Here is an 11,841-nt window from a genome sequence, read left to right on the forward strand (position 1 = left end):
CCCCCCCCCCCCACCCTCTCTGCCTGTCTCTCTTCTTCTCGCGACCGGATCTTTCCTTTCTGCGGATAGATAATTATCCCGGTGCGGCAGCTGGAGGTCCGATAGCTCGAAACATTTACCGGCGGCGATTCCTTTCCATTGTCGAGTTTTGTGCTCCATTAAGGTACACCGGCTCGCTGCAGCTCGTTAAGAGGCGAATTATCAAGGTCGAAAATTAACGGCACCGAGTCGACAGTGAACGCGGTGCCGCGATAACGAGGTTCTCCCTTCTGGCGCTCGTCGTCGATTCTATCGATCCCTCTGTCGCACCCCCGGGGGGATGTACGAACGTTTCGTTTTCGAGGCAAAGGCGCGCTCAGGATACACAGTTTTCCCAGGGTGCACCGGCGGAAAATTGCGTGTTACGAACGTTTCGCCGAAATTCCCGGCGCAAAGAGTGATCGCATTCGCAGGTCGCGAGACGCGAAATTATGCGCCCTGTAATTGTTATCTTCTCGTTATGTTTTCCAGGCTGACAACGGCGGGCTGGTGATGGTCACGTTTTACAATTACTTCGTGAAGTGCGGCCCTCAAGCCACCGTCTCGGACGTGGCCGAGCACATATACTACATTAGGAATCTAATTGGCGTGGACCATATCGGAGTCGGCGGGGACTTCGACGGCATCAACAAGTATGTCGACGATAAGACGCATTCGGATGAAATTAATTAACAATTCCTACTCAACCACCAGCAAGATATATATGTCTCTCAGTTATGCTTTGATTTCCAAGTATCGATTCGTGCGGAAGCTCGTCCCGTTTATCTTTAATTAGTTCTCCGCGCAGAAATCCGAGAATTTTCACGAGCGCGGGGTTATATTGCCGTCGAAAAGTTACACGGCTACCGGAGAAATGGTGGACGGTCATCGAATAAAACGACGCGCACTTGATCGATTGATTGTAAACAAGGTGGGATATCGGAGACTCGGAAGGTGAATGTAACCGGTAAGAGAGAGAAAGATAAGACCGCCGTAGAAGCCGTTCGCTGGATGTTCGTTGGTAGCACGGTAAGTTTAATTATTTCTGAAATCCCTCTGAGATGGAAGGATAAAATCACACGGCTGTTCTCTTCCTCTCTCGATTAACTGTATTTCAAAATAAACGATCGTTACATGTATCCTGCGATCTCGCAAAAATCGGGACGAACTTTCGCGGCAACCCAATAATTCGCGTGCGCTTCCCGGGCGAGACTCGAGGGCTTCCTTAGTGACCGAGTCGATCGCTCAGAAACGAAGTCTCGGCGAAGCTATTTGCGTTATTTTCCCGTTCCTCGGCGGAAAGGCCGCCGGACGAGACGTCTAATATCAGTTATTCGTCGAAACTCTCTTTCTCTCTCTCTCTCTCTCTCTCGTTCGCAGAACTCCCCGCGGTCTCGAAGACGTCTCCAAGTATCCCGAACTATTCGCCGAACTTCTCCGCAGTGGCAAGTGGAACGTGCACGACCTGAAGAAAGTCGCCGGCTTGAATCTACTGCGGGTCCTCACACAGGTTAGGCTCCATTAAGGTCTCAGGGCGCAGTCGTACGTACACGGGCCGACGTGCCTTAATACCGTCATAACTCCGCCGTAGCGATGCATGCTACTTCGCGCACCCGCCGCCGCATAACGTTTCCCCACTCGCGCTCATAAATCCGCGCCCCTCTTAAATACTTGACGAGCGTGAAAGGCGAAACTGACGATAACAAATTTCCGTAGTCGCGCGAGCGCGACTGCGACGATCGTCGCCGCTATTATTCCTCCCGAGCGGCCCACGGCGAGCTCGCAGCTTGCGAATAAGAGTGAAGTAACGAAACCGAGAAGAAGTAGTCCCGGGTGGAAATTTCAAATGGGCGCTGGAGAAACTCTACACAATTTTCTTCCAGACTCCGGACGGGAATGTAACGCTCGTATAATTTCGAGCCGCGGTCGAATAAACATTCACGGGGAATGCGACGCGCGCGTGTTAATTATAAACTTTGCCGGCGAAGTACCGATTTTCCTTCTGTTTACGTCGTATCGATCGGAACACAACGACATCGGTGTGACGATTAACGTTAATATTGTTGCACCAGGTAGAGCGGGTGCGGGACGAGATGAGGACAGCGGGGATCACGCCGTCCGAGGAGTACCTTCCGGATTCGCCGGACGCGATCGGCAACTGCGCCCTGGATATTAATTCCGTTCAAAGGGTCATGGAAGTCTGATCGATCGGACAGTACGCAATGCGGCCGGCGACATGCAAATTAATCTTACACCCGCACGGCATTACGTTCAGCGGGCGCAACGACCGGGAGACAAGCCGGATACACCGAGCGCCGCCGCCGCCGCCGCACTCGACTCAAGGCGAAAATTCAATTATCTCAATTACCGCGGCCTGTACCGCTCGCGAAAGTTCTCTGGACCTCGTGCGAAAGCTCAATTAAACGTCGACGTTTGCGAAGGCTCAAAATAAACCTACCTCGATAACCCCTTTCACGAAGGCGACGAGCGAAATTCGTATCGATTTGCGTTTCGGCTCTCCCACGAGAGCGTTTGCGTTCGATGTTACATTCAGAGAGGCAGCCGGGACCGCGTGGTCGATGGAATAATTACAGGACTATCGGCAGAGATTCCAATACGAATTACTTCAGTATCTTCCGTGCCAGCTGATAGTCGTCTGTAAGGCCTGTTGTACAACAATATATTGTATCCCATTGTTGGATGTCGGGACGCAGCCAATGAGACAATTCACTTTTCGAAAACGAGCCCTCCTCGTTGGACCATCGACGGTGTTCCGGCATCCGACAGCGATATACGACGTATTGCATATCAGACCTGAGGAAAATAGTCGTACGAAAGACTTCATTAACGCAGCCCCCACTTCCTGAACACTGTCATACCGAAGATTTCCAATGTGCGAGCACGTTATGTCCGCATATCCGTGCATCATGACTGTTGATTATTCGCTGAATTTACCACGATGCTCCGAATGCAGCGGTCATGACGCCCAAATATCCGGAAATGATGCACCCGATTGGAAATTTCCGAATGTTACTGTGCCTAGGGAATCGAACTGTGTTAATGGGGCCTACTATACAGTCGGCCTCATGTACACTGTACTATTCCCTAGACGGAAAATTACACGATGTTCAGCTTTATACGTAAAGCCCATGAGGTTGAAAGTCGCATAAATAACTCTAATTACACTGACAGGGTTATAACGACTCTAATTATCATCTTATTTTGACCTTGTGTGTGCATGTATGCAAGGCTGAAAATCGTATAGTTTTCCGCCTGGGGATTGACACAGCATAGATGACTCTGAGTGTACGACGTGTAAGATCATTCAGGAATCGCGCAGAAATCATCTCCTCTCAGCACGACACGTCGAGCTTACTGTAAACCACCCGAAGTAGAATTAAAAATCGCGATGATGTGAAAATGACGGGAAAATGACCGTAAGAGTGCTCACCCCTTCGATCATTTTGTCATCATTTTGACGTCATTTTCACGCCGATCGTCATCCTCCGTTCTATCTGGGCGCACGCTTGTTCGCTCGTCGGGCTCGTCGGGCTCAGCGACGGGGTGGAAATGTTCAGGTTCACAAGTAAGCTTACGTTCACGGATCGGCGCGGAAATAATACGCTTGTCGCCTCAAATCACCCGTAAAAAACGCAAACAGACTTTTTTCTACTTCGGTAGAAAGATCCCAGCGGATCATTAACGGCGAGAGCTGGTTGTCCACCTCTCGAGCGCACCGCGCCATGTCTCCGTTATCTCTCGCTGTAATCTTTCGACGACGATCAATGTAAATATCTAAACGATAGCGAAGAAACGCCATCCAATATCCGCGCGACGATAAACATAAAGCGTCATTGCGCCGATGCACGAGAGACTGTTTCTAAAAACTTCGATGTCTTCCTCTCTTGGAAACGATCGTAATATGTGTGTGAAACTGTGAACCCCGGCTGTATACCTATGAACGTCTTCCTTCCCTTCATTGCACCAACGAAAACACGTTCTCCACAAAAAAAAAAGTGAGTGTCTCAAATTGAATGTAGAAGCGATGCACTATCGACGCTCGTGTTTCTACGAGCAGCGTGGGCGAAAATACTCGCTGAAAAGAAAACTCATCAGATCCTGCGATTCTTTCCCTCTTCTCTCTCTCTTTCTCTCTCTCTCTCTCTCTAATTTGTAGAATGTAATTTCCGCGAACGGATAATTGATTGATACGTACGTACGGTCCAAGTGAGGCTGTAATTTAGCGACGAAGCGCATCGACGTTACACCGACGTTATGATTTCTCCGGCCGAGTTCCCTGAAAAAGTGTAGAGGCGCCAAACGAAATCGAGAAAATCGCAGTTACCCCGGTAGGCCTGTTCTGCGACTTTCAACGACAGCGTCGTAACAGTTGCCGTGGTGCAGGAATAACAAATGGCAGAGTAGCTGGATAACGACGTTGTCGTGAAAAAAGTTACAGAAATTAGGGCTACGGACCGAGCGAGGCCGTCGGCGGACGGTGATCGGTCGTCGGATTTTCTAACGTTAAACATCCAAACTCGCACATATCAAAGCCACGAAATGACGAGGAGCCACACGTATTTTGTACAGCAAAAGCCAGTCTAGTTTTGCACGAGAAACCCGACTTTCTCTCTCTTTCTCTCCCTCTCTTTTCTCGCGATACTCGACGCGACGCTCGGGGTCCCTCAAACGTTGCTCGCAGCGACACAGGTGTCGACGAGGACTGCTAATAACGCGATCGGTTACGTGTTTTTCGACGCATTATACCGGGTGCGATCTGTGCGCCCGATATCGTCTCCTTGATCAAAGCATCATCATCTAAAGTCTTCGACGGGGCATTTGAGGTTGCCTGGAACGACGGCGAGACGTACGGGGCAAGGTACGGTATTAAATCGCGCCGATTTGCTCCTGGTAATTCTCACATATCGCCGTCCACCTATCTGTGTCTCGTGTGCACTTATTACGTAATCCGCGCCGGATGAAAGCCACGATCCGAATGCGAGGGAGGGTCGCTCAGGAGCGCACTACGGAGCGAGAGGAATCAATCGGTCCGCGCGGATTACGCCTCGCTCCGACGACAACGTCGGTAGTAGGCGGTAAATTATAGGATATCAAAAGGTTCCGTTGTATCTCTCGAACGAATTCTATGAATAAATGTTTCTATTGTAACTCGCCGCTGCGTTCCATTCCGTTCCTGCGACGTCACCGCTCCATCTCGTTACATCTGTGACGGTCAGTTTCTTCTCGATCAGTTTCGCAACGCATCCCGTGTCCGATGGGTGAATTTCTTTCTCAGCGATTCTCAGAAAGTATATTTTTCTATCGAATTCGCGTTGCGGAGAACTCGTCGAAAAGCGCTGCAACCTTTGATATGCCGACTGTGTGTGTGTGTGTACGGTATGTATTTACTCCCACCGAAAACAACGATAACTCAAATAGCCAACGGAACAGTGTTTGGCGATACAACAATTTACAACTCCGGACAGTGTACAGCGTGCGTACCGCTGGATACGGGTCCTTGTGTCGTTCCTATTTAACTATACGTTGGGGATGCAATTGACACTTTTATTGAATCTGCACGAGTTTTACATGTGTGCGCGTTACGAGCGTATTCCGATAGAAGGTACGTATGCAGGAACTATGCAAAATAAACTTAATTTTATTATCCAGTGCGATATGCTTACACAAAGAAACGTATCATACATAGCTCCTTAATCGTAATTTTACACGGGAGGGAATGATGATCCGAGCGATAATGTAGTAAAAAAAAAAAAGAGCAATGACATTATCTTACAGAGTGAAAGAAAGAGATGGGCGGAGTCGCGCGCTAATATCGTTAATATGGCTAAAGCTTACGCCTAGTGTCGAGATAAAAAAAGAATGTTATTTACAGACGTTTCAAGGTAGACGTATGGACGGTTTGACTGACACTCCCTCAGCACATCAGAGATGATCTCAGCCACTGCAAGGAAAATTCGCGATTCAGCAAATCTTTCGGCACGCGCACACACATACCAATATTCGTAATATCGGGAAAACAAATATCGGTGTTCTTGATGAGAAAGTTTACGCACCTCTGACAGGCTCAGCTTTACGGTTCCGTTTTGCAAAGGGTCCTTGCTCTCGAATATACCTGAATGAACGAATTGTTAAAATCTTTCCAGCGGTTTAATCATTTGAATAATTATTACGATTAGTTGAGTTAATAATCATTCAGGGAGTCGTTTAACGCGACGAACGTACCGAACGCGTCGCTCAGGTGCAGTATCGCCGAGACGAAGTCGCCGAATCGAAGGGTCCCGTCTTTCCTCATGTATCGCAGAATCAGGATCGACAGTACGTCCGTGTTCAATTGGAAACCTGAGATAGAAGCTCCGGTCAGACTAGAAAATGAAATGTCCGCGGTTCCCTTCCTACGTACCAACTTCCAACAGGGCGTCTCGCAGTCTCTCCGCCTTGAGTATGCCCGTCTTCTCCTTCGTGTGGTTCTTAAAAGCGGCTTGCCAGTACTTTAAACTGCACATAAGATCCTTGAAGTCGTTGAACTTCAATCGGCCGCTCCCGGAACTCTGTTTATCGACGCCGAGGAGATGTAAGGAAAATATCGCCCGTGCGCGCTCGCTGTCGCGGCATATATCAATGAAGAGATCGGAAACCCACTCTACGGCGAAAGGAAACTTTAAATAAATACTCGGGCAGATCGAAATAGACGAAGGTGGGTGGAAGCGAAGTCTACACGCACACACGCGCGAAGAAAATATGGGCAGAAATAGTGACGCGAGATCGACGATGCGTTGAAGAGCAAAATCTTGATTTCGAAGGATACGTCCATGGTGAGCACTACTTGCCGGCAGACTTCCATGCAGGCGCAGCTTTTGATGTAGTCTGCAAGTTAAAGAGAAAACGGAGCGTTTAAAGATTGACACTGCCGGCTATTTCGGCGCGCTCGATGAGATCTTCCGTACGCTTTACGACGGAGAAAACGCGTCGTACCATTCGGTAAACAGGCTTCCAAGAGCTCCTGTAACTCGAAGGCGTTTACGGTTCTGTGTTCGTCGGCGAGCTGTAGAAACACCGCCTCGTACTGAGAGAAACCTTTCCCTTCGAGAGGAGGCGCCTTCACGATTGCCGATTTCATTAACGACGGCGCAGTGTCCAGCAACCTGAAACGCCGATGGACAAACGTACATCCTCTCGTCATTTTCTCCCGCAAAGTGAAAATCCTCGTTCGGAATTAAATAACGTAGGATAACGTGGAGGGGCGGAATTGAATTGGAATAACGTACGACTCGACAACGTGTGATTTAAATAACAGAGGATTTGATAACGTAGGATGTGATAATTAAATGAATAAAAAAGAGGGGCCGGGGGATGTGCGCTGAAAATCTAGGAAAGAAAATCCGGCGTTATCCCGCCGAGCGATTTGATTTTCCCGCTACGAATTCTACTCGACATTCAGCGACCCTCACGATCCTTCTCATTAACGACTTCACGCATCTTGAATCGCAAAGGAGACACTTAATAACGGGGGAATAAAGCGATTGCGTATGTCAGTCGCGAATCAGTCGCGTGCAGCTTTGAACAAAGGCAGCGAATCGCTATAGCCGCGATAAAACTCCCGATATATTGTGCCGACGACGAAAGGGCGTATGGTTTAGGACGCAATTACTCGGTGCGTCCCGATGAAATATGGCCGGAGGAAGATGTTAAAAGTGCAGTTGAAGGCGGGCGAGTCGTATAATCCCACCGTCGCGTGAGTTAACGCGTATGCCGCATGGCATTAAACGCGGCGGCCGCACGATCCTTTGTGCATCGCTCGTATGTGACATCGGTAAATGCGTATATACGTATACCTACTTGAGTTTTAGAGGCTTACTGCTGTAGACCCGTAACGTGAAACTCGTTTCTTGAGTCGGCTCGAAGGTCGTAGGTACGAGCAGGTAACCACCCTGCTCGAGCTGACACCTGTGGCTCACCTGCCGGCTATTCGTGTATTGTGAATTGACCAGGGACTTGTTTTTCTTGAAGAACTGCTTGTTTATCGACTCGGTGCTGTTCTTCGGCAATGTATACGCGGTGAAACCTATCACCTGAAAGAAGGAAAAGCACGATTAGGTGCGATTAGTGCCAACGAGATAAGTGACACGTCGCACGCGCGCGCCAGCGACTCGACTGAACAAACGATTCTTCTTACTTTCGGCTCCATAATGGAATGCTGATTCAACGACACGATCACTTCTTCCATCTCGCTGAGAATCAGATGCAACTGTGGGTTTATGTGGAAGGTTTCTGCGAAGAAGAATGCAGTTGTTGCACATCGTCCGTATATCCCAGGTAACTCGATTCAATTTGGCTCAGCTGATATTGGAAGTAACTAAAGCTCTCGAAATCGAGATCGCTCGCGACGAATTTTTTTCAATCATTTCTCCGCGAATGAAAATAATTTAACTGTAATATTAATGACGAGGCGTAAAAAATCTCCTGCGGCTCCGAGTCGAAATTTTCGTCCTGCATTAAGTCTTCAAGCGGAGAAAGTAACCTCCCATTTGTAGCACTAAAGAAGCATTAATAGTTGACGCTACAAAGGGAATTTAGACCTCCCGAAGGGAAATTTTAAATTCCACATTAAGTCTTCAGGCAGAGTAAATGGAAATATTTTCCCATTTGTAACATCAAAGGGAGTACAATGCGAAACCTTCGAAGACTTAATAGACTATTAGAACGGAAATTTCGACTCGGGGCGATGTATAGGCGATAATCGAACCTTGATTATTTCGACATCCTCCCGCGGTGACGCCCCTTCTCCAACTTCCCTGATACAATTTCATCTGCCAAGTGTGTTTACTGTGCAACGACGGCTCATCTCTCGAAGTTTCGGCGTCTAGGTGCACAACTTCCAGATGGGTAAACGTCTTAACGAAATCGGAATACGATATCCTGTGGAAACCGCAACAACAGCGGTTGCAATCAAAACGTTTCGCGATGACGAACTTCCGACGACAGTTTACACGCTCAGTGGATCGCGATCTGACTCACTATATTAGTCACCGAATCTATCTCGACGATACTCAATTCCGAGTTTTCGCGACTTGTCATTTTTTCTTCTCCTTTAATCAATGCGTCATATATCTCGGAAGAGATCAAATTATACGACCGATTAATTAAGTAATCGGATTATACAATATGATTTTTCACAAGCTCACCAAAATTCTCCCTCGGCCATGTTCCTCACAGCTAACCGTTCCCTCTCCATCGCGGGCACTTCTTCCCACTCGAGGCCGCCTCTCGCCCAAGCACCCACATATTCGCCACCAGGCCCGAGAGGGTTCCTCAATTTCACTAATTGCACCGCTTCCCCGTCGAAAGTTTCCACCTGCGGTGCCAGGATCAATTCGGATATTATCCTTCCGTCGCGTTATTCTCGTTGTTTCGCACGCGCAATTTTACAATTATTTCAACACATTTCACTACTTTCATTTATTTTACCGATTATTATTTTCTCCGATTATTACCTCAAGTTATGTCACGCTGTTATTATTATTATTATTATTACTGGCGAATATTATGATTTCAAGCCACAAATATTTTAACACACTATGAATTCGGCATCAAGGACACCCGACCCGGAAACGAGAAACTGGAAGTGCGAATAACAAGCCGGGTGCGACACTTGTCGATATATGTCGATACTACTGACCCTCTCGATCGCGTACAGCCTGTAATTGATTCCCATTTGTATGCCATTGGCGAGCTTCTCTGTGCTGGCACGTATCTAGGAAAAAGAAACAGGCGCGTGAACGTGAGATAGCTGAAAGAAACGGTGAAATTCCATATCTGTGGGAGACCGCGGGTCTACCTGTTGCTGCTGATTGTTGTTTACTGTACAAGTGATGAGGGACGTCATGTCCAGAAGTTTCGAAAGCGCGCGTCCGCACGCTGTTGGGTCCTGGCGAATCGCGATGCTTTCGGTGATGCCGCCCGTGAGATCAGACAAGCCGTCCAATAATGTGCCGTACTTAAGCGCCTCGTAAGAACCGTGAAGTCTAAACAGAATCACAACCACATTGACTTTCGGTAAAGAAGATGAGAAACGAAAAAGCCCGCGGAAAAATTGAGGAAAAAAACGATTCCTTTCCGGAACTTCAAAACTGTAAAAAATAATTCGCACAACCAGACGCATTGAAGGGAATAGTTACAACTACAGCCATTTAAATGTTATTACTGTTATTTTCATACGAAAGTAATTCGCAGCTTCACACAAATGATATCTGACGGCAAAATATTTGGCGAGACATCGAGAAATCAGTCAATTAGGTTTGCAGAAGTGTAAAACAAACGTCCGACCCGCGTACTCGATCTCCCATTCTCGCGGACCACCCAAGAAGTAGTAACGAATGATCGGACGAGTAAATGAACGTCTATACTGATTAAACGTTCGTCAATCTGGCGTGATGAACGACGCGACTTAATCATAATGGAATTGCCATCGTTCATCAGCCGCGGGCTCATCGCGATGGCGAGAGATCAATCGGAACGTTTTCTCATCGCTATCACATTAGTGAGCGCGGAGAAAACGCGGCGGTGGACTTTCTTAATCGCGTTCATCCCGCTCGGTCGGCGAGAGAGATGAGGGAAAGCGGACGGCTGGAATTTTTTTCACCCACGACCTCTCGCCGCTGACATTGGTGCGCGCTATGCGCTCTTGCGAAGGTACCGCGCAGGTATCTTTCATCAAATCAATCCTCGATGAGTCGATGTCTAAATATAGTGGCGATATAATCACGACGGCTTCGATATTCCGGATAGGTTTACTGCCGAACGAATTCGGTCTCATCATCGTGGGAATTCTTCATTTCGCAACTCGCACGGCGTAACGCAACCGGCAGGTCGTATCCGCACGTCGCGATTATTGGCGTCCGCATAGGATTATAATAACCTCAATGTACACTAAAATATATATATATTAGGGGGACCGGAAAGTAATGTCGCTTTCTTAAGTTAAATTCACACGACTACATTTTTAACAAGTTTTTATTTCTAATCAACAATATATTCATCTTCGTTATCAACAACCTTTTGCCATCTAGTATACAAATTTTCAATGCCGGAGCGGTAAAAATCAATCAAATCAAATATCGACATGCGCAGAAACGACATTACTTTCCGGTCCCCCTAATATATACAGTTTTGCATAATTAACCTTTAACTTTAATAAGTTAATTTAATTTTAACTGATCCACAACCTTGCTTTAAGACGTGAGCAGTAAGCAAATCACGATCGATTGTTCTTCCAATAAACGACCGTGGCTGGTCAATTTGCTTACTGCTTACGTCTTAAAACAAGGTTGCGGGCGAGTGATTAGTTTTTGATTGAGTAACTTGGAACTTCACTCGGTTAAAAATAGAAAGTAACTTTTCCCAGCCTCGCCTCGCCCGTCAGGGCCATTCTGCGGCCTGGCATATTCCCGACATCGTAGCGAAGGAACTTGAAAACAAAATCCCTCGGATAATTCTGTTCTCAGCGTTTACGATAAACACAGGACGCAACTCACCGCCACCGGCCGTGCGGTTAGTACCCTTTTTTCCGTATCGTTCCGCATACTCGGCAATAATAATCGAGGAATCCCGCCGAGGTATTCGCGTAAATGAACACGCGCGAATATTCCGAGAGCAAAGCGCGCGCAAAAGCACTCAGGGCGGTCTCGCATGCGAGACATGAGAGAGCGGATAACATAATTTTACCATCACTTTATGGCATCGCAACGACCTAACGATAACGAAATCTCCCCCTCCTCCCCCCCCCCGGTCCCGCCCGGATGAAAA

At 47.6% G+C, this 11,841-nt stretch overlaps 2 protein-coding genes across 2 annotated transcripts in view; one reads left to right on the forward strand and one right to left on the reverse strand.

The window, feature by feature from the left end:
* LOC106749512 (dipeptidase 1-like) overlaps nucleotides 1-5,187 on the forward strand; it is a 119,818-nt gene extending 114,631 nt beyond the window's left edge. The window contains exons 6-8 of the mRNA XM_014629032.1: nucleotides 511-671; nucleotides 1,399-1,528; nucleotides 2,091-5,187. Coding sequence (XP_014484518.1) covers nucleotides 511-671; nucleotides 1,399-1,528; nucleotides 2,091-2,222 — 423 coding nt within the window. The 3' untranslated portion in view covers nucleotides 2,223-5,187. The remainder of the gene's footprint in view (nucleotides 1-510; nucleotides 672-1,398; nucleotides 1,529-2,090) is intronic.
* A 474-nt stretch (nucleotides 5,188-5,661) lies between these two features.
* Nucleotides 5,662-11,841, reverse strand: part of LOC106749516 (calpain-C) — a 35,906-nt gene continuing 29,726 nt past the window's right edge. Inside the window, exons 5-16 of the mRNA XM_014629042.1 lie at nucleotides 9,875-10,061; nucleotides 9,716-9,790; nucleotides 9,222-9,391; nucleotides 8,783-8,955; nucleotides 8,213-8,307; nucleotides 7,876-8,108; nucleotides 7,012-7,181; nucleotides 6,845-6,903; nucleotides 6,440-6,587; nucleotides 6,262-6,378; nucleotides 6,093-6,151; nucleotides 5,662-5,980 (exon numbers count right to left, since the gene is read on the reverse strand). Of these exons, the coding sequence (XP_014484528.1) occupies nucleotides 5,954-5,980; nucleotides 6,093-6,151; nucleotides 6,262-6,378; nucleotides 6,440-6,587; nucleotides 6,845-6,903; nucleotides 7,012-7,181; nucleotides 7,876-8,108; nucleotides 8,213-8,307; nucleotides 8,783-8,955; nucleotides 9,222-9,391; nucleotides 9,716-9,790; nucleotides 9,875-10,061 (1,513 nt within the window). The 3' untranslated portion in view covers nucleotides 5,662-5,953. The remainder of the gene's footprint in view (nucleotides 5,981-6,092; nucleotides 6,152-6,261; nucleotides 6,379-6,439; nucleotides 6,588-6,844; nucleotides 6,904-7,011; nucleotides 7,182-7,875; nucleotides 8,109-8,212; nucleotides 8,308-8,782; nucleotides 8,956-9,221; nucleotides 9,392-9,715; nucleotides 9,791-9,874; nucleotides 10,062-11,841) is intronic.

Source organism: Dinoponera quadriceps, unplaced genomic scaffold (assembly GCF_001313825.1).
Source record: "Dinoponera quadriceps isolate SergipeBrazil2010 unplaced genomic scaffold, ASM131382v1 scaffold3162, whole genome shotgun sequence".
Classification (NCBI taxonomy): domain Eukaryota; kingdom Metazoa; phylum Arthropoda; class Insecta; order Hymenoptera; family Formicidae; genus Dinoponera; species Dinoponera quadriceps.